The sequence below is a fragment of the Ovis canadensis genome, chromosome 7 (genome assembly GCF_042477335.2).
Source record: "Ovis canadensis isolate MfBH-ARS-UI-01 breed Bighorn chromosome 7, ARS-UI_OviCan_v2, whole genome shotgun sequence".
Classification (NCBI taxonomy): domain Eukaryota; kingdom Metazoa; phylum Chordata; class Mammalia; order Artiodactyla; family Bovidae; genus Ovis; species Ovis canadensis.
This window is the reverse complement of record NC_091251.1, coordinates 100391804-100410822: the sequence shown is the minus strand read 5'-3', so window position 1 is coordinate 100410822 and position 19019 is coordinate 100391804. Positions and strand designations below refer to the sequence as shown.

The window sequence follows — 19019 nt, the reverse complement described above, 5'->3', positions numbered from 1 at the left end:
TTCAGAGATATGATTTGGAGATACCCTATCCTTGTGATGTTATTTTCTTTTAGATCTTATATTATGGTGCGTCTCTGTGATTCAAAGACAACAAATAGTCTGTGGAAAGTGGACAAGATTATAAAAGACACAAATGATTACATGTGGTGCTTCAGTGATTTCAGGTCAGTATATTTTTGCGTGACATTGTTTCTTTTCTCCTCCATGTGGAAGGGAAAATTAACCTTGTCACAGATAAATCAATAAGTCTTCAAGTTGAAAGCAACTTAGGAGGAGGTCTACATATACCTAAATAATCAGGCATACGCATGGAATTCACAATTTTCATGTGATATAAGCCCCCCTTTTCAGAAAGAATGAGAAAATGATCACAGAAGAATTAGCCTTTGAGAGAGAAAGATTGGGGAAAAAAAATAGGAGGGGGAAATTGGTATTCATTAATTTGTGTTCACTATATACTTTCATGCTGGACTTCCCAAGCAGCACTAGTGGTAAAGAATGTGCCTGCCAAGAGATGTGGATTCAGTCCCTGGGTTGGGAAGGTGCCCTGGTGGAGGGCATGGCACCCACTCCAGTATCCTTGCCTGGAGAATCCCATGGACAGAGGAGCCTGGCGGGCTACAGCCCATGGGGTGGCAAAGAGTCAGACACGACTGAAGCGACTTAGCACAACACACATATTCATTCATGCTACACTCATACTTAATCCATATGAAGTCACTGCATTCATTCAGACAACACAGGACTTACAAGGGATGGGATGAAGGAGGCGTTAGGAACCTGGAGGGCAGAGTCCCAATCAGACAAGGTTAAAGGCTACAAACAATTTTCCAGACTTTCATCCAAGCAAACACCCATGAAATCAATAAGAAGCTCATACCTGTTTGCAGAACCACATGCCTCCTAGGTACAGCCAGCCTTATGGAACTGGAACCATAGGGGATGGTGACTTCCTCCAGAAATTCCCAGAAAGCAGCCCTGTTTTCTTTAGCCATGCTCCAGGGCACCCTGGAGTTCAATCCACCGTGATGACTGCCAACTCTGTTGCTCTTTGGCAATTTTAAAGTCAATTCTAGACTGGAAATTTCCTTACTACTTAAATATCTCTGTCAGATTAATCTACCAAACCCAGCAATGTCCCCAGTTCAACCAAAGACTTTGATTGGGATGCTCTCTAACAAATGTCTAGTGGCAGCAGCCGAAGAGGAATTTATGGTGTGGTATTCTCGCAGGACTGGGAATGCAGGGCTAGTAAGATTGGGAATGAGTAATGCTATCATAGGTATTATGGGGAAAGACAAAGTACTGGAAAAAGAAGGTAAGAAAGGGAGAAAGGCAGAGAACCTGATTGATTCTGCCACTTGGAAACCCTCGTCAGGGAGCTGGGTCAGTTACTGATAGAAGCACCAGGCAGCAAAGCCAAAAGGAAAAGGCTTTGTCTGGAGACCACTATCTTCTATCACGTTCAGCGGCTTTCTCTTCACATTGGAAGTTGGTCCTTCTTTTTCATGTTCTCTATTAAAAAGATAGTCGCACAAACCCTTGGAGATAGCCATTTCCCAGAACAAACAATATTTTGAGGGAGATTAAAAAAAATAAATAAAACTGCTAATGTCATTCAGTATTTTACCAGATTTCTTTACAGGACAGGAATTCTAAAAAGAAATATCAGAAGAGCTTATGAACCTATATTTAAACTTAAAGTTTAATTTACTGTGTCACTTCAAGAGAAAAAAAAAACATTTGTTTTGAAACTTGAGCCATTACCCCTTAAGACTGCTATTGAAATGGCAGCTGGATCTCAAGGGTAAGAAAAACTCTCTCCTTCTCACACTCAGCTGGAAATCAATCTTATTTCTTGTACTTTTACAGTGGAAACCTGTTACAGAGACAACTTGAAATTCTGTAACAGGCTAAACTATGAATTTTGATATCATGTGCATTAGAAAGAGGGGTTTAGAAGTTCTAGTCCCCTTTATCTGTTTTACCTCAGCATTTATCTGTGTAATCTCAAACTTTTCCACTCAAGAGCCAATAAAGCTGGGAATGGAATAGAGAAGATACACAATACAATAAAATATATAATAAAAATTATGTCTTTGAATTCTTATCCTTTTTCTTAAAACATAAAAGAAGACTTACATATTAAATGAGGCTCGTTTATTTTCATTCTTCTGCATCGTTTCGCTTTCCTTTCAAGTATTTATTCCAAGTCAACAATTAAAATCAACTTCAAGAAAATATATCACATTTATGTTATAACTCTACATTATCCTGGGTACATATCTACCCATCTTAGTGCTAAAGATCTTAGATTAGTTTGAAGAACTTGTGTGTGTGTGTGTGTGTGTGTTTGTGTCTGTGTGTGTGTACGTGTGTGTGTGTGTGTGTTTCTATTCAGCCTGGATGCAAGGAGCGAGCACTATGTGTTCTTTGATGCTTTCGTCAAAAGTAACCTCCTTAGTATGTTACAGATTTATCATGAGAATTCAAAATCAAATTTTCAAAATCCAGTCTTGGCTCTTTACCTAAATATTGATTTAAACCAGTCTTACTGTTTCTACTCTGTGATCAAAGTTGGAAACACATCTTTCCCTACGAGCATTTCCTCTCAATGCTGGTGTTAGTGGCTCTGAATAGAAAATCTTTTGTCAGGCTTAGGAAATCTGCTGCCATCTGTAGAATAATCATCATCCTCCCAGGAGAAAGAACCCAGGAACTTTCCTTGTGATGACTCTCCATGGCTAAAGAGATGGAATATATGGAATTAAATGCAAGATAAAGTTTGACTAGAACACAAAAAGCAGGCCCTGATACCCTGATCAACTAGCTCCCTCGGTTCTCTGCTCTGCACATAAGTCTCTGCAGCCCAAAGATGCCAGCTTCAGCTTTGGATGAGGTGTTCTACCTTCATGCTCAGCTTTCATTTTAGTTCCCTCTGGAAACTAATGCAAAATGAAAAGACTAAACTTTTCATAGATACACTGTATTTTTTAAGAAATCCAAACACAAACGACTGCATGCTGTATGATTCAATTTATATAAAATGCCCAGGAAAGACAGAATTATAGAGCCAAAAGCACATCAGCAACTGTGTAGGACTATGGGAATGCACAAGGATTAACTGCAAAAGGACAGAAGACAAATTTGGGAGGTGCTGGAAATGTTCTAAAGATATGACTATGGTGATACTTGGACAACCCTAGAAATCCAATTTAAAAAATTGCTGAATTGCAGGCTTACAATGGATGAATTTTGTGGTACAGAAATTATATCTCAATAAAGCTACTTAGAGAGAAAATGCCAGTCTTTGGAGAAAATGGATGTTTCAATTAGACTTGTAATGATCTAAATATCATGAGAAATTTCTGGCTAATTAGAAATGTTTAAACACAGAAAAATAGGACATTGCTTAAATTAACTGAAAGTGATGCCAAGACAAGCAGAAAGCACTCTAAGAAGTTGTTGTTTATATCGATTTTTTATTTTTACATTTCTTTTTGTTGTTCATTTGTATGGAATATTTGCCTCTAAGAAATGGATTTGGGCTTTATTAGTTGGTCATCTTAATAGTGTATCTCCCAAGAAAGAAGGTTAAGCCAGCTAACACCTTTAAAAATTTTTAAAGGATGAAATAAACAAGCAAATGAAATGTAAACGACTACTTCCTTTTTTTGAGTTTGTTCCTACAGAAACAAACTAGCAAGGAAAGAAGCAAAAAATGAGGAGATAATACTGAGAATTATATGTACTAGATACTTCCTCGAGTTGATGATGTCGGGTCGGCATCACCGACACCATGGACATGAGTTTGAGCAAGCTCCAGGAGTTAGTGATAGACAGGGAAGCTTGGTGTGCTATCGTCCACGGGGTCACAAAGAATTGGACACAACTGAGCGACTGAAGTGAGATGCTTCATCAATCCAATTTTGTCTTCCTGCTTCACACAGAGACTGTATTTCTCAACTTTCTTTAAGATGGAGCTACATCTCACAAAATATGAACAGAAGGGATGTATGGCATTTTTAGGCAAAGCAATAAAACACACTGCGTAACCACCCAAGCTCGCTCTCTCTCTCTTCCCTATGGGTACAACTGGAAGTAAAGAACGAACCCCAAGGTTGCTGAACCCAAGTCATGAAAGAATCTTAGATGCCTGAATTATTTCTTTGAAGAGAGCTGACCAGGAGACCTGCTCAACTCGCATTAGACTTTGACCAAACAAGAATGAAATCTTTTCTGTTGAGACACTGAAATGTTATGTCTGCCTGTTGTAGCTAATCGCCCTAACCAATTACCCAAGTTGCTTAATTATTACTTAATTGCCTTACCTATATAACATGCTGTAGGACACAAAAGTATATTTCTTACTTTCTTTTATCAACTGGTCCTATCTTTCCTTCACATCCATCTTTCCTCTTTCTCCTTCTATTCTCCTACTTCATGACTCAAGTTAATGTGCATTTCTCAGACAAAGGAAGAAATGTGTGAGTAGTGTTCAGCCTGTCCCTCATTAACATCCTTCTTCAAGAGGTGGAATGTTTAAATAGGATAAGGTAAAAATAATAATCTGCCATTCTTTATTCAGAAGAACTAGAATGCATCTCAAGTCTTTGGTTAAAAGGAACGCATCTCAAGTCTTTGGTTAATATGTTGCATTACTACCAAGAGCAATGCTGTGCCCACCCTCCTATAAAAAACAAAACAAAACAGAAAGTTCAACCCGATAGCAATAAATGCCAGGAAAGAAATGTCAGAGTTGGCAGCCACCTTGTGGGTCACGAGCCCTGCTTTTATTTTCTGAAGTTTTCGGTAGTGGAGAAGTGCATTATGGTTGCTCTAACACTTTTTGTCCAGCCCTGAGAGTTATTTTCCCAAAACAACAAATTACCATTTCAATTCATTTTCAGGCTATTTCATTAGCCAGGTGCCCTTTCCTCCTTTTCTGCATACAGAACCAATGCAAGGAAAGAAGAAAGGACCTGCCTTGATCCAGAAACCACATCTCAGGCCACACTCAGCCCAAACCATCACCCCAGCCCTTCAGCTTGTCAACCCCAGTACCCCCCAACTCCATCATCAAAAAAATAAAATAATTCAAATGAAAAACAGCTCATAAAACAGTGAATAAAATAAAGTCAGTTTTCTTTTTTAAAGAACAAAATGAAACTTGAGGGAAAACTTACTGGAGTTACAGTTTATCCTGATACAGTCTAGATGGGGAAAAATAAATGAAAGATGAAATTGCATCCTTCAAGGTAACAGCTGCAGACATCCAAAACAATCAGTCCACCCTTCCGGGGACAGACACACGCAAGAAATGTGGCCATTTTATATATATATATATATATATACAGTAGGCACAAGTTTAAGGGTGGGTGTATATGTACAGTATATTGTTTTGTAAATTGGATACATATATATATACACACACACACATATATATACACATATGTATAGAGATATATACTGGTATACATATATATCCACAATAGACACCAAGTATGCTTTTTTTTTTCCTTCAAAAATCCTGTTGATCATTATTAAAGTATTTCAAACACAGACTTTGAAATATTATTTTTGTTAAACTTGGAAAATACTGCAAAAATTTCCCCACCAAATGCAGGTTATATTTTGTTTCCCTCTATAATTGGTTTTTCTTGAAATTGCTCTTTAAAAGTAGCAAAAATACAATTTTTGTTTTAATATTCCAAAGATAATATCACCAGTCTGACATAGTGTATCATTTTTTCAAATTTTGTTTCTCAGGGCAGTATTTAACCCTTTCCCTTTTCCTAAAACCCATCTCCCTCCACCCTCTTTAATTCAGGCCCCAAATGCAATAGAAATTCACATAGGCAGACTTGCCTTTGTCTTCAGATGTAAGAAAAGGGTTAACACCACCTGGTCATTTCCTGTCATAAAATGGCCACTTGCAAACAGCTAACCGCACAAACACCCATCCCAGATTTTAGAGAGGTGGGGCCAGGTGCTGGGTACAAGGAGTTGTATGACGTTAGCCCAATTGACTGGGGTCTCTGCTGCGGTTTCAAAGGCCCCCAGACCAACCCCTCATGGAGCCCATCTCCGTCTTCCTGCCTGAATACTCAGACTGAATCAAGCGCCCACAGCATTCGAGGAGAAGGCGAGTTGGGTGCATGGGGAGGTGGTCCTGGGCACCTTTGACACCCGACCTATACCATCCTGTGACCCTGCATCTTGAAGAGAGAAAATCCCTTTACAAAAAAGGGGGGGGGAGGTGGGAAATAGAGGGAATGACAAGATGGCTATTTTTTTCCAGTTCTGGTCACCAGAAAAGGTATTTGGGGTCAGAGATCAGAGCATTTATCCTTTTAGTACTATCTGTTTGCAGCCATGGACACACGGCACAGAAGGTCAAGCACAGAGTTAACGGGCAGGTGATGGGCAGAATGGTCAGAGACGTGTCTCCGGTGCATTGTTAGTAGGCTGCCCATCTGAACCTGTTTGTTTGTTTTTTTTTTTTTACAATGATCAAAATTCCCATAAGAATGTGTTTAAAGCCAGATATTGAAAGGTAAAAGGAAAATGATCAAAGAGAGAAAATTACAGGGAAAAAAAAATACAGCTAGAAACTGTGCTCTTCTTCTAGCTAAAGTTAACCCAGTAGTCTTGGAGGGCTTATGGACAGATAATGCCACCTTTTAAATGTCCCAAAGTAAATCACTTTAAGCAAGTCAGTGTGAAAGAAACAGGTGGTGAGTGACGGGGCAGAATAAAACTACGTGAATCCGGATAGGAGCAATTTACAACACCCAAGCATTCTGCGGAAGGTGGGGGCGGGAAGCTAGTTTGTTCCCCAGAACATCTCTTGAGAAAAACCTGGGTTTGGTTTCGTGCGGTTAGGTTTGTCATGTGTCGTCAACCGCAACAGAAAAGTGGGAGCAAACAGCCCTGGAGCATCTGGTACGATCGCCGGACAGAGGAGGCCAGGCCCCTGGTGGGGAGGGGGAGGGGAGGGCAGGGTGGGGAGAAGCAAGGTCTCAGCTGCTGGAGAAATGCCCTTCCCTCGTGGATGCAAGAAAGAGGAGAAGCAGGTGTGTGGGCACGCTCCAGAGAAAGAAAGGGCAAGAGGGAACCTAAAGCAACACACCCAAGAACTTCAAACGAGAAGAAACTTTAAACTTTAACTTTTCTGCTTGGGTTTCTGTGCAGCTGAGGATCTCCTCTCTGTCAAGGACCTGATCTAGGCAGAGGTGTGGGGTTGGGCTCATCTTCCTGGATTCATCCACGTGGTCCCATGAACTGAATGGCGTCTTTAAATCAGCATGAGGACTTGGAGCTTCCAAGACAGCAAACAGGTGGGTATGTCCAGTTGAGAAATGGAGAATGATTTTGTTACCTTACTTGAAACATACGCTTGGGAAGAAGAATCTACCCCAGTCCCTTGTTCATAGGGTCTGAGAGAGTGGTCTTGCTAGTGAGGATGTACTTTTTAATGAAAAACGAGTCAGAAGAACTGTCCTGGCAAGGCAATCTCATTTAGAGCTCCATTGACAGCTTAAGTTCTCTCTCTGCCTGACCTTGGCATGTATTTGAGGGAGGTGGATGTGTGTATATGATGTTCATTCTGTTTTGGCTGTTTCTGTTTCATTTTAGTTGAAAAGGAGAAATGTTATTTTCTACATTGATGAGCTTTGGTTTCAGCAAGGAAGAGATGACTGTTTCTAGGAGCTGTGGGCCTTCAATGATGGATACGGTAGACAGTAGTACTCTCTCTGCCTGAGTAACAGATAACCCATGATGACTGAGTAGTTTATAAACATGGGTACTCCCACCACTGTGACCTACTTTCTCTGCTTCCAAAGAGAGAGAGAGAGCATCTGGAGAACCTGAATGCAAGTAACCAAGCTGTGTGACACTGTCTACAAGCTTCCGCCACTGAGGAAGGGAGGCCTGCATCTTGCTGAGGATTCTACAGGCCCATGAATGAGGCTGCACCAATGCTGATGGACTTGTTGGCTCCATTCAAACCAAGCACTCAGGCAAAAGATGCCTTGTGTACATGTGTAAAAGGTGACCATCATGAAACCAGTCAGAGGTCATTAAGTCCGTCAAATCATTGATCCACAGTATTGATCTTTGGAGGTAATGGATAACCCAGGATGATCAAGTAGTTTAGAAACATCAGTAGTCCCACCTCTGAGACCTACTTTCTTTGCTTCATGTCTAGCAAGCAATCATAAAAACATTTAACTGATTTATCTCACAAATTTACTGTGGGATTAAAATAAGGTTTTCTAAAATTGAAAAATACTATAATATTAAAATTGTGATTATAGCTTTTAATACTAAGAGATCAAACTATGATTGGTCAATAGTCAACCTCACAGCTTTATAAAAATATGCTATGTTTAGCTGGACACTGTCCATGCCTGCTATTGCCACAGCTGCCATCTTCAGAAAGAAAGACCTTTGGAAAAGCCTAGTCTCCTTGACATTTAGAAGATATATTATAGCAGAAAAATACAGACATGTACATCATGAGCTTATATGTGTGAACAATTTGAAATAAATGGGAATATCATTAGCGCCTGCGATAGAAAAGAGACATAACTTAAATGGAGGGAGGGATCCTCTACAAATAGTGCTGGGAATTTTGTACATAAATGAACACGCTGCTTGGAGATGTTTACTACTATCAAAAAAGGGGACCATGAATTCATGACTGGGAGAAAGAAAGCATTTATGAAGGGGTACACTCTGGGCAGGGAGGGCAACAGAACATTCAAACAAAGCCTGAGTATGGAGTGTGTACGTACACTTCAAGGAATTTAAGTTCAGTTTCCACTTATGGTTGAAAGAAAGCTATGTAATTGAAACTAGTCATTGTGGTGAACTGTACCCTTCAGAGGAAGTCACCACTGTTTCTAGAGAAGCACAGTGCTTTCCAGGGTAGACTCTCTCTGTTTTGCCCACGATGCCTCAAACTAGAGGGAGGTACACTGATCACGTGCAGAAGGAGCCAGGAGGCTAGAGCAGAGTCTTTGAAAAATGCACATTGCCCAGATTTTCATGAGAGTTTAAAATGGAAAAATAATGCTTCTAGGAATACATCTGGAATTTATGACTCTGTGTGTGTGTGTGTGTGTGTGTGTGTGTGTGTGTGTGTGTGTGAAAGGGAGAGAGAGAGAAACTGTTCATCTTTCTGAATCATCCCCTTTTATCTCCCTCCACTTCCATTTTTCCTTCTAAGATGTGAGACCTTTCACAGTTGGCCTTCAAATTTTACAAAACAACATCTAAAATGGAAAAAAAAAAAAGCCATCTGCTTAAAGCCAATGTGCATTTCCCTAGAATCCCAAAGGGCTGAATATTCCTTATGTGTCTGGCTCTCTCTTACCTTAAAATAGATGGTTAAAAATTGACACTAAGTCCTCTTTTCTGGGAGCTAAGTAGGAGGTCATATTTGTTTTCATTTGGGTTCAGGGAGGGGTGGTTTCTCTAGGTTTTAATTTTTTCTGCTGTTTTTCAGAGAAGCTGACAGCCGGCTCCTGGTGGTTGGTTTCAGGTATGCAGTCAGGTTGGGTGGTTTCAGGTGAGGAGCATGGTGCAGGGAGGGGAAGGTGGAGGGGACAGGGGGATGCCAGCCCTGTAGGCTGCTCAGTACACTCTGTTCGCAAGGCTGTTTGCTATGCGGGCCGCAGGCTTTGGGCCTTTGAAGGGTTGAATACCATCTTTTGATTTACCATGGCTGATGGTGGGGAGGACTGGAAACTCAAGAACACTCACAAAGATCCAGCAAAAGGAAAAACAAAACAAAACCCAAAATAACCAAACACACACGTACACAAAAGAAAAACCAAGAGACACACTGACAACAGAAATCAAAAGTGGTTGGAAAAGAAAAAGGGCATAGTATTGTAAAAGCTGCAAATTGGGGGAAAAAAAAAAAAGGAGATACAACTAAACAAGCCACTGCTCAAAACAGTCTTCTGTGTCCCAGAGAATTTTAGGATTGTAGTAGAGGCACTTTTCAAGTGTAACCATTTACCTGACAGCAGATAAGATAGGTTTGGAGTTCCCACCTTCCCAGCAGGCCATCTAGGATTCTGGACCATCTTGTATCTGCTACACGTGTCCACCATGTCATCCTCACGCCTCTGACAAGCCATCCTACCGACATCTTTAGGAAGGAGTTGTGTATCTAAACATATTCTACATCCTCAAACCCATCACAGGCTTAGAAAGTTTGAACTCAGCTGTGTCAACGCAGGGCATTGACTTTCTACTGAGTAGAATCAACAGAAATAGAGATTGTTTTTTTTTTTTCCTTGCAAAAACCAAGAGGTCCCCACTTTCCACAGTGTATTGATTAGAATTCAGTCAAGGTCAGTAGCCCAAAAGAATGTGAGGCCATAAAAAGAGGAATTTCCAAAGTATTACTATAAGTAATTACAGTAGAAGAAGAGGTCCTTTCTCAATAAAGTTACAATTTGAAATCGCCAATTTTTCAACATGAAGGAAAACTGGATATGGATTATATGAGAATAGAGTAACTGTTAACAGTCTGACTTAATCATCTTTATAAAAAGGGCTGCTGAACGAGGGTAGGAATGTCTGGAAGGAAGAAGGAGATACATATCGGGAGACACACTGTTCTTCAATGTGTCGGACTCTAAACTCAGAGAATTTTCCCCCAGTGGGACCACAGAAACAATGCGCCTTGTCCTCCCTACTAGGAGAAGGTATAAGGAGATAGTGTTGTCAAGGCCCCCAGAACTTCCCATGTGATTGGTCCTTGTGGAGCTTCAAACAATGCATTTCCCATTCCACTCAGGTGGCTCTGTTCCCTCCAACACCACCCTCCCATTTTGCTTCCATTTCCTGCCCTGGCCCCGCTCTCTAACTTTGACTGTTTTGAGTGGTGACCAAGGAGCTGGACTTAATGAGAATGGATTGATCAAAAGATGGACCAAAGTAGCGTGTTTTACACAAAGCTAAACGATTCCAAAAAACCAAGAAAGGAAACTTAGAAAACGAAACTTCTAGTAAAGAAATACCACCACTGTCAGAAACCAGAAATTGACATCAAAAACCTCATGCAGAAACAAGGAGAAGGTATTTGTTGCTCTTGGGTTTTATCCTCGGTCTATTAAACAAGAGGTAAGCAGCTAACTTTCAAGAAACAAACAAAGAATTCAATCAAACCAATGAAAATTGGAAAAGAAAGGGAAGACAAGCCCAAACGGAGTGGCAGAGGGTACTTCATACGATACCTAAGTTAACCATGAGCTTGACACGCCCCCCATCGAGCTCCAAACGCAGGGTGTCCGCAGAGTCCCTGGAGGTGGTGGCCACCAGCAGCCCGTAAGCTCGCTGGGACATGAAGCGGAAGGACACGTCCTCTGCCTCGGTGTGCATGACCATGGGCATGAGGATCTTCATGTACATGCTGCCATCGTAGCTCAGGATGGATGCCTCTGCAGAGAAGAAATGAAGAGATGGTTAGGAGGAAGTATATCAGCGTTTGCCTTCACTTCCAGGGTAAGCAGGGTAGAATGGAGATGCACCTACTTTGTAGACAAGTGGCTTGTGTTTGGGAGCTTCCCTGGTAGCTCAGTTGGTAAAGAATCCGCCTGCACTGCAGGAGACCCAGGTTCACTCCCTGGATCGGGAAGATACCCTGGAGAAGGACATGGCAATCCACTCCAGTATCCTTGCCTGGAAAATCCCATGGACAGAGGAGGCTGGCAGGCTGCAGTCCATGGGTCACAAAGAGGCGGGCACAGCTGAGCAACTAACACAGGGCTTGATTTGCTCAATCTCCATTGCCACTTTTAAGCTAGATGCAGGCCCCTTAAATGCTGAGGGTCTATTTCCTCTTTTGCAAAGGACATCTGGTAGCCTCGGTCCCTGCTCTACCATGCTCACCGACTCGCCAATGGCCTCAAATGAAATAATGGATGTGAAGTAATTCTGCAGAAGTGAAAATGTCCTCACAGATGCTAGTAATTGTAATTCTGGGCTTCCCTGGTGGCCCAGATGGTAAAGCATCTGCCCATAATGTGGGAGACCTGGGTTCGATCCCTGGGTTGGGAAGATCCACTGGAGAAGGAAATGGCAACCCACTCCAGTATTCTTGCCTGGAGAATCCCATGGACAGAGGAGCCTGGCGGGGCTACAGTCCGTGCGATTGCAAACAGTCAGACACGACTGAGAGACTTCACTTTCTTTCTTACACTGTAGATATGACAAAGCCAAACAAGACACTAAACAAAACTTGAGTCCTGCGAGTACTTCATGAAGAACCAGAGAGAGGAGCAGTTTATAAGCACCACAGCAAATAAACACGTACTTGCCAAGTGCTGCTGGGAAGAGGAAAGAACAGCAGCATAGCCAGGCCTCAGAGCATCCCTAGTGGCCAGGCCTTGGGAGAGTCTGCTTGGCCCATTCAGAGAAGATTGATAAGAGCCAGGGCTAGAACAACAACAAAAGCTAAGGACAGCTTTGAAAACCAGCCATTTCATTTTTATTCCAGTAGTACCTTTATAAGAAAAGGAGCAGCTCACCTTTTTGCCAATCCAAAAAACACTTTGGTTATGAACCCTCCAGCCCCTCCAATATGTTAGCTCACTTAATGGCACAAGATGGGTCTATTATTCTTACTTTCAAACAGACAACCACAGCTCATGGTAGGGGGGGTGGGTATTATCATCCCAAAGTCACATAGTCTGGATTTTAATCCAGTATATCCAATAGCAAGTCCAGGGCCTGTTCTGTAGCATCACATTGTTCAAAATGTGAATCTGTGAATCATTCATTGAGCAAATAAGTTTGCAGAACACAGGGCAAAAGCATCACTCACTCTCCCATGAAGCCTGGCATCACTGAGCTCCGTTCCTGGCATTGAAGCGATCCTTGTTAAATATTTGCTGTTGCTAAATACTTGCTACTTTCCTACACACAGGGTCCCCTTGAGAGGAAACTGGTAACCCACTCCAGTATTCTTGCCTGGAAAAATCCTGTGAACAGAGGGGTTTGGCAGTCTACAATCCTCGGGGTCGCAAGAGAGTCAGACTCGACGGAGCACACAGGCACTATGGAGGGCACAAAAGGTGAGGCAAACACGATCTCTGTCTTGAAGGCAGATGCACACAAATAACCAAACTAGAATTCAAAAACGGCTAAATGACCCATCAAAGGTGTATCAATAAAGCCAGGTGCATTCAGAAGACAGAGGCTATAGCACGCAGGTGAGTCGAGCACAGGAGGAGTCTGAAACTGGTCTTGGTAGATGGGTGGAGTTTTTAATGAAAAGTGATGGCATCAGATTTGATAGGTAGACAAAACAGTGTCTCCATATATTAAAAAGAAAGAAATGGGGGAATGCTCAGAAAATAGCAAACTGTAACAGAAGCATCAAGCATATTTTGAGAATAGTTATACAAAGGTGCTTTGACATTACAATGAAATCAACAGATTTGGGTAGATACTGAGAAGTAAATGAATGATGAACAAAGAGATAAACATCTTCTGTCTTCCTGTATAAAAGGAACAGGAACAGATTGGAGAGACTAGGCAGACCACATGGAAGGGTCTCAAAATAGTCTGTGTCATCATCATACCCCGAACCTTCCTTACACAACATACAAAAGGTGCATGAAAAACAGTATAAATACACCTGTCATCCCTGGGAATCAACCATCACCCAGGTAAAAACCATGACACGCTAATTGTTGTATATTACAATTTGCAAACTCTAAGGGTCACAAATAAAGGTGGGACAGTAACAGACACCATCAAAATGAAAACATATATTGAAGATTTGCTCCTAGATGAGAAGTATAATCTAAATTTAACACACACTCCAGATTTGAAAGAAACTTTTATCTCCTGAAAGAGCAGAATCAAAAGATCAATAATGATCTCTAACATTTATTGAGTACTTAAATGATTTGCTTGCACTTTCTAAGACTTTACATGCATTAAGATGGCATTTAATACTCACAAGCACATCACGAAGAAGACACTATTATTATAGTTTATAGATACCAGGTTGAACATCTAAATGGCAAAGCTAGAAGTTAAATGCAGGCAGTCTGATTCTCACAGCTGTACACTTGATGATTCTGCCACATTTCGAGAGTTATACCAGAAGCACGCCCGTGTTTCTTAGCACCCAAAGTACATCTATAATGCTTCATGTCAGAGTGTAGTGTTCTTGTGTATTTGCACATATATGTGCATGTGTGCACAGATATATACATACATGCCATTATTTAAAGTTGTAATTTATGACTACACAGAATTACATAAACAGAAATTTCTGTGTTTGTTTTTAAAGAAGTTCACTGAAACTAGTATATTTTTTCATCACACACTGCAGCATGCAGAATCTTAATTCCCCACCAGAGATCAAACCCGCGCCCCCTGTGGCGGAACTGCAGTCTTAACCCCTGGACTGCCAGGGAAGTCCAGTGATACAAATTTCTAAATGATATCTTGTTATACATTACAATGCACAATGCTCTGCATGTCTTTATGATTATGAACACCATTAATTACTACTATGACTTTCTATTATAAATACCTACACTCAAGCACACTCCTTTTTAAAAGATGCGAAGGCATTTGGTGAGCCATGAAATGGTTGTTTGGATGCATTCAACTTAAATAATTCCAAAATTAATGGCCAAATTTATCCCTCTAGATATACGCAGTAAGAAAATATGCATCTTTATGTCAATATTGATAGTGTCAGAGAATAAATATAAGGTGAGTGCGTAGTTAAGCATCTAATGGTACAAAATGAAGTATGGATCTCAGTGTAAATCTTTGTGTGTATCTTGGTGAGTGTGTTCTATTATTAACATAGAATTTTTCAGGGGAAGATGATGAAGCATAAAATTTAATATAGAAATTAGCTGAAAATAAATTGCTTCAGAATTCATATTAACTTTCTTAAAATATTTCAAATAAAAGGGGCACCATGAATGGAATACTAATTTGAGGGGAAATGAGTCTAAAGAAAAAACGTTATCTAAAGTCTATCACATCATTGAGTATTGAAAGACTTCATCATGAAATGCTGAGATAACGATACTTATACAGTTCTCCTATTCTTTCCCTCTTTTCTGCTTTTATAACTTCCCTTTGTTTTAAGTGAATATTTAACATATTACGTTAATTTCTTTGATGATTCTTAACGATATAATTGGGCTTCCCAGTTGGCTCAGTGGTAAAGATTCTGTCTACCAATTAAGGAGATGTGGGTTCCATCCCTGGGTCAGGAAGATCCCTTGGAGGAGGAAATGTCAACCCACTCCAGTATTCTGGCCTGGGAAAGCCAATGAACAGAAGAGTCTGGTGGGCTAGAGTCCACGGGGTTGCAAAACAGTCAGACTTCACTTAGTGTCAGACTTGACTAAGTCACATGTGGCAGCAACAACTATATAATTAACTAACTAAAAGCTTCTTTCCTAGTGGGTGGTCTAGGGCTTGCAACATAAATCTCAGTTTATGAGAATCTACTTCCATTTCTACGAACTTAATTCCAGTAAGACATAGAAATTTTATTCTTGCATGCTCTCATCTCTGTCTCCTTTTTGTGTTATTATTGTTATTCATGTGATGTCTATATGTGTTTCAAACTCAAAAATACATTGTTATAGTTATTGCTTTATAAAAACTTCTGTCTTTTTACGAAGTGAAGCAAGGAGATCTCAGATATATTTATGGAGATTTTTAAAGTTAAGCTTATTTACCATCTCTGTCTCTCTTTCTTCTTGTGGATTCAAATGGCACCATCTGGTGTCATTCCCTTTCTCCAGCATAGCTTCATTCATTTTTGCGTTACTGTAAAGTATATTACAATTCTTTCTATATGTTATAGACCCAACAATACAATGTTATAGATTATTTTATGTAACTGCCTTTTAAATCAGTTAAAGAAGAAAGAAAAAGAAATGCTTAATTACACTTTTCATCACTACCTACACAGTTAGCTTTATTGGAAATCTCTGTTTTGTTTTTTTTTTTTTTAATGAAGATTCAAATTACTGTCTACTGCCACTTTCTTTCAGTTTATACAACTTCTTTTAGTACTTCTTATATGGCAAGTATACTAGCAATGAAGTCTCTGCTTTTGTTTACCTGGATACATCTTTATTTCACTTTCACTTTTGAAAGACAGATTTTTTTTTTTTAAATATAAAATCCTTGGTTGTTGATATACGCCTTTCAGCACTTTTAATGTCAATGCACTGTCTTTGGCCTCCACTGTTTCAGAACAGACACCAGCTGTCATTCTTACTGTGATCCCTTGTATATGATGACTTGATGTATCAAGATTTTCTTTTTTAGGTTTCAACATTTCTATCATAATGAGTATGGTTGTGCATGAATTTCACTGCACTGATCCTATTTGAGGCTCACCAATGTGTAAATAAAAAGAAAGTAGGGAAAACCACTAGACCATTAAGGTATGACCTAAATCAAATCCCTTATGATTATACAGTGGAAGTGAGAAATAGATTTAAGGGACTAGCTCTGATAGACAGAGTGCCTGATGAACAATGGATGGAGGTGCATGACATTGTACAGGAGACAGGGATCAAGACCATCGTCATGGAAAAGAAATGTAAAAAAGCAAAAGGGCTGTCTGAGAAGGCCTTACAAATAGCTGTGAAAAGAAGAGAAGCGAAAAGCGAAGGAGGAAAGGAAAGATATTCGCATTTCAATGTAGAGTTCCAAAGAATAGCAAGGAGGGATAAGAAAGCCTTCCACAGTGATCAATGCAAAGAAATGGAGGAAAACAATAGAATGAAAAAGAATGGAGATCTCTTCAAGAAAATTACAGATACCAAGGAAACATTTCATGCAAAGATGGGCTCAATAAAGGACAGAAATGGTATGGACCTAACAGAAGCAGAAGATATTAAGAAGAGATGGCAAGAATACACAGAAGAACTGTACAAAAAAGATCTTCATGACCCAGATAATCACAATGGTGTGATCACTCACCTAGAGCCAGACGTCTTGGAATGTGAAGTCAAGCAAGCCTCAGAAAGCATCAGTACGAACAAAGCTAGTGGAGGTGATGGAATTCCAGTGGAGCTATTTCAATTCTTGAAAGATGATGCTGTGAAAGTTCTACACTCAATATGCCAGCAAATTTGGAAAACTCAGCAGTGGACACAGGACTGGAAAAGGTCAGTTTTCATTTCAATCTCAAAGAAAGGCAATGCCAAAGAATGCTCAAACTACCGCACAATTGCACTCATCTCACATGCTAGTAAAGTGATGCTTAAAACTCTCCAAGCCAGGCTTCAGCAATACTTGAACCGTGAACTTCCAGATGTTCAAGCTGGTTTTAGAAAAGGCAAAAGAACAAGAGATCAAATTGCCCATCCGCTGGATCATCAAAAAAGCAAGAGAGTTCCAGAAAAACATCTATTTTTGCTTTATTGACTATGCCAAAGCCTTTGCCTGTGTGGATCACAATCAACTGTGGACAACTCTGAAAAAGCTAGGAATACCAGACCACCTGACCTGCCTCTTGAGAAACCTGTATGCAACAGTTAGAACTGGACATGGAACAATAGACTGGTTCCAAATAGGAAAAGGAGTATATCAAGGCTGTATATTGTCACCCTGCTTATTTAACTTATATGCAGAGTACATCATGAGAAACGCTGGACTGGAAGAAGCACAAGCTGGAATCACAACTGCCAGGAGAAATATCAACACCTCAGATATGCAGATGACCCCACCCTTATGGCAGAAAGCGAAGAGGAACTAAAGAGCCCCTTGAAGGAAGCGAAAGAGGAGAGTGAAAAAGTTGGCTTAAAGCTCAACATTCAGAAAATGAAGATCATGGCATCTGGTCCCACCACTTCATGGAAAACAGATGGGGAAACAGTGGAAACAGTGTCAGACTTTCTTTTCTGGGCTCCAATCTCACTGCAGATGGTGGTTGCAGCCATGAAATTAAAAGATGCTTACTCCTTGGAAGAAAAGTTATGACCAACCTAGATAGCATATTCAAAAGCACAGACATTATTTTGCCAACAAAGGTCCGTCTAGTCAAGGCTATGGTTTTTTCCAGTGGTCAGGTATGGATGTGAGAGTTGGACTGTTAAGAAAGCTCAGCACCAAAGAACTGATGCTTTTGAACTATGGTGTTGGAGAAGACTCTTGAGACTCCCTTGAACTGCAAGGAGATCCAACCAATCCATCCTAAAGGAGATCAGTCCTGTGTGTTCATTGGAAGGACTGATGTTGAAGCTGAAACTCCAAATACTTTGGCCACCTCATGTGAAGAGCTGACTCACTGGAAAAGACTGTGATGCTGGGAGGGATTGGGGGCAGGAGGAGAAGGGGATGACAGGATGAGATGGCTGGACGGCACCACCAACTCGACGGACATGAGTTTGGGTAAACTCCGGAGGTGGTGATGGACAGGGAAGCCTGGCGTGCTACACTTCATCGGGTCGCAAAGAGTTGGACACGACTGAGTGACTAAACTGAACTGAATGTGTATATTAATGTTTTTCCTCAAATTTTGGAAATTTTCATTCATCAATTCTCTATTTTTTCTGTCTTATCTCCCTCTCACTTTTCCATGACTGCCATCATAGATATGTTGGTACACTTAATGATGTCCCATATCTATCTGACACTCTTTTTCTTCACTTATTTTTCTTTCGTCTATTTAGACTTTGTAATCTCTATTGATTTATCTTCAACTTTGCAGATTCTTTCTTTTGCTAACTCAAACTTATTGTTGAGCCCCTTAGTGAACTTTTTATTTGGATTATTGTACTTTTAGATAGTTGGAAAATACATATAGATAGGTCGGTAGGGACAGAAACAATTTCCAAATGAGGGAAATTTTGGAGTTGGAAAATATATAAATAAATATATAATTTTAATCTCTTTATTAACATTATCTATTTGATAAATCATTGTCATCTTATTTTGATTTAAATCTTGCACAGTTTCCCTTAATCCCCCAAATTCCCCTTGAACATATTTAT

The 19019-nt window shown here is 40.3% G+C and overlaps 1 protein-coding gene across 1 annotated transcript in view; it reads right to left on the bottom strand.

The window, feature by feature from the left end:
- LOC138444253 (neurexin-3) overlaps positions 1-19019 on the bottom strand; it is an 819713-nt gene that overhangs the window by 182030 nt on the left and 618664 nt on the right. Inside the window, exons 11-12 of the mRNA XM_069597533.1 lie at positions 11259-11462; positions 5187-5213 (exon numbers count right to left, since the gene is read on the bottom strand). Coding sequence (XP_069453634.1) covers positions 5187-5213; positions 11259-11462 — 231 coding nt within the window. The remainder of the gene's footprint in view (positions 1-5186; positions 5214-11258; positions 11463-19019) is intronic.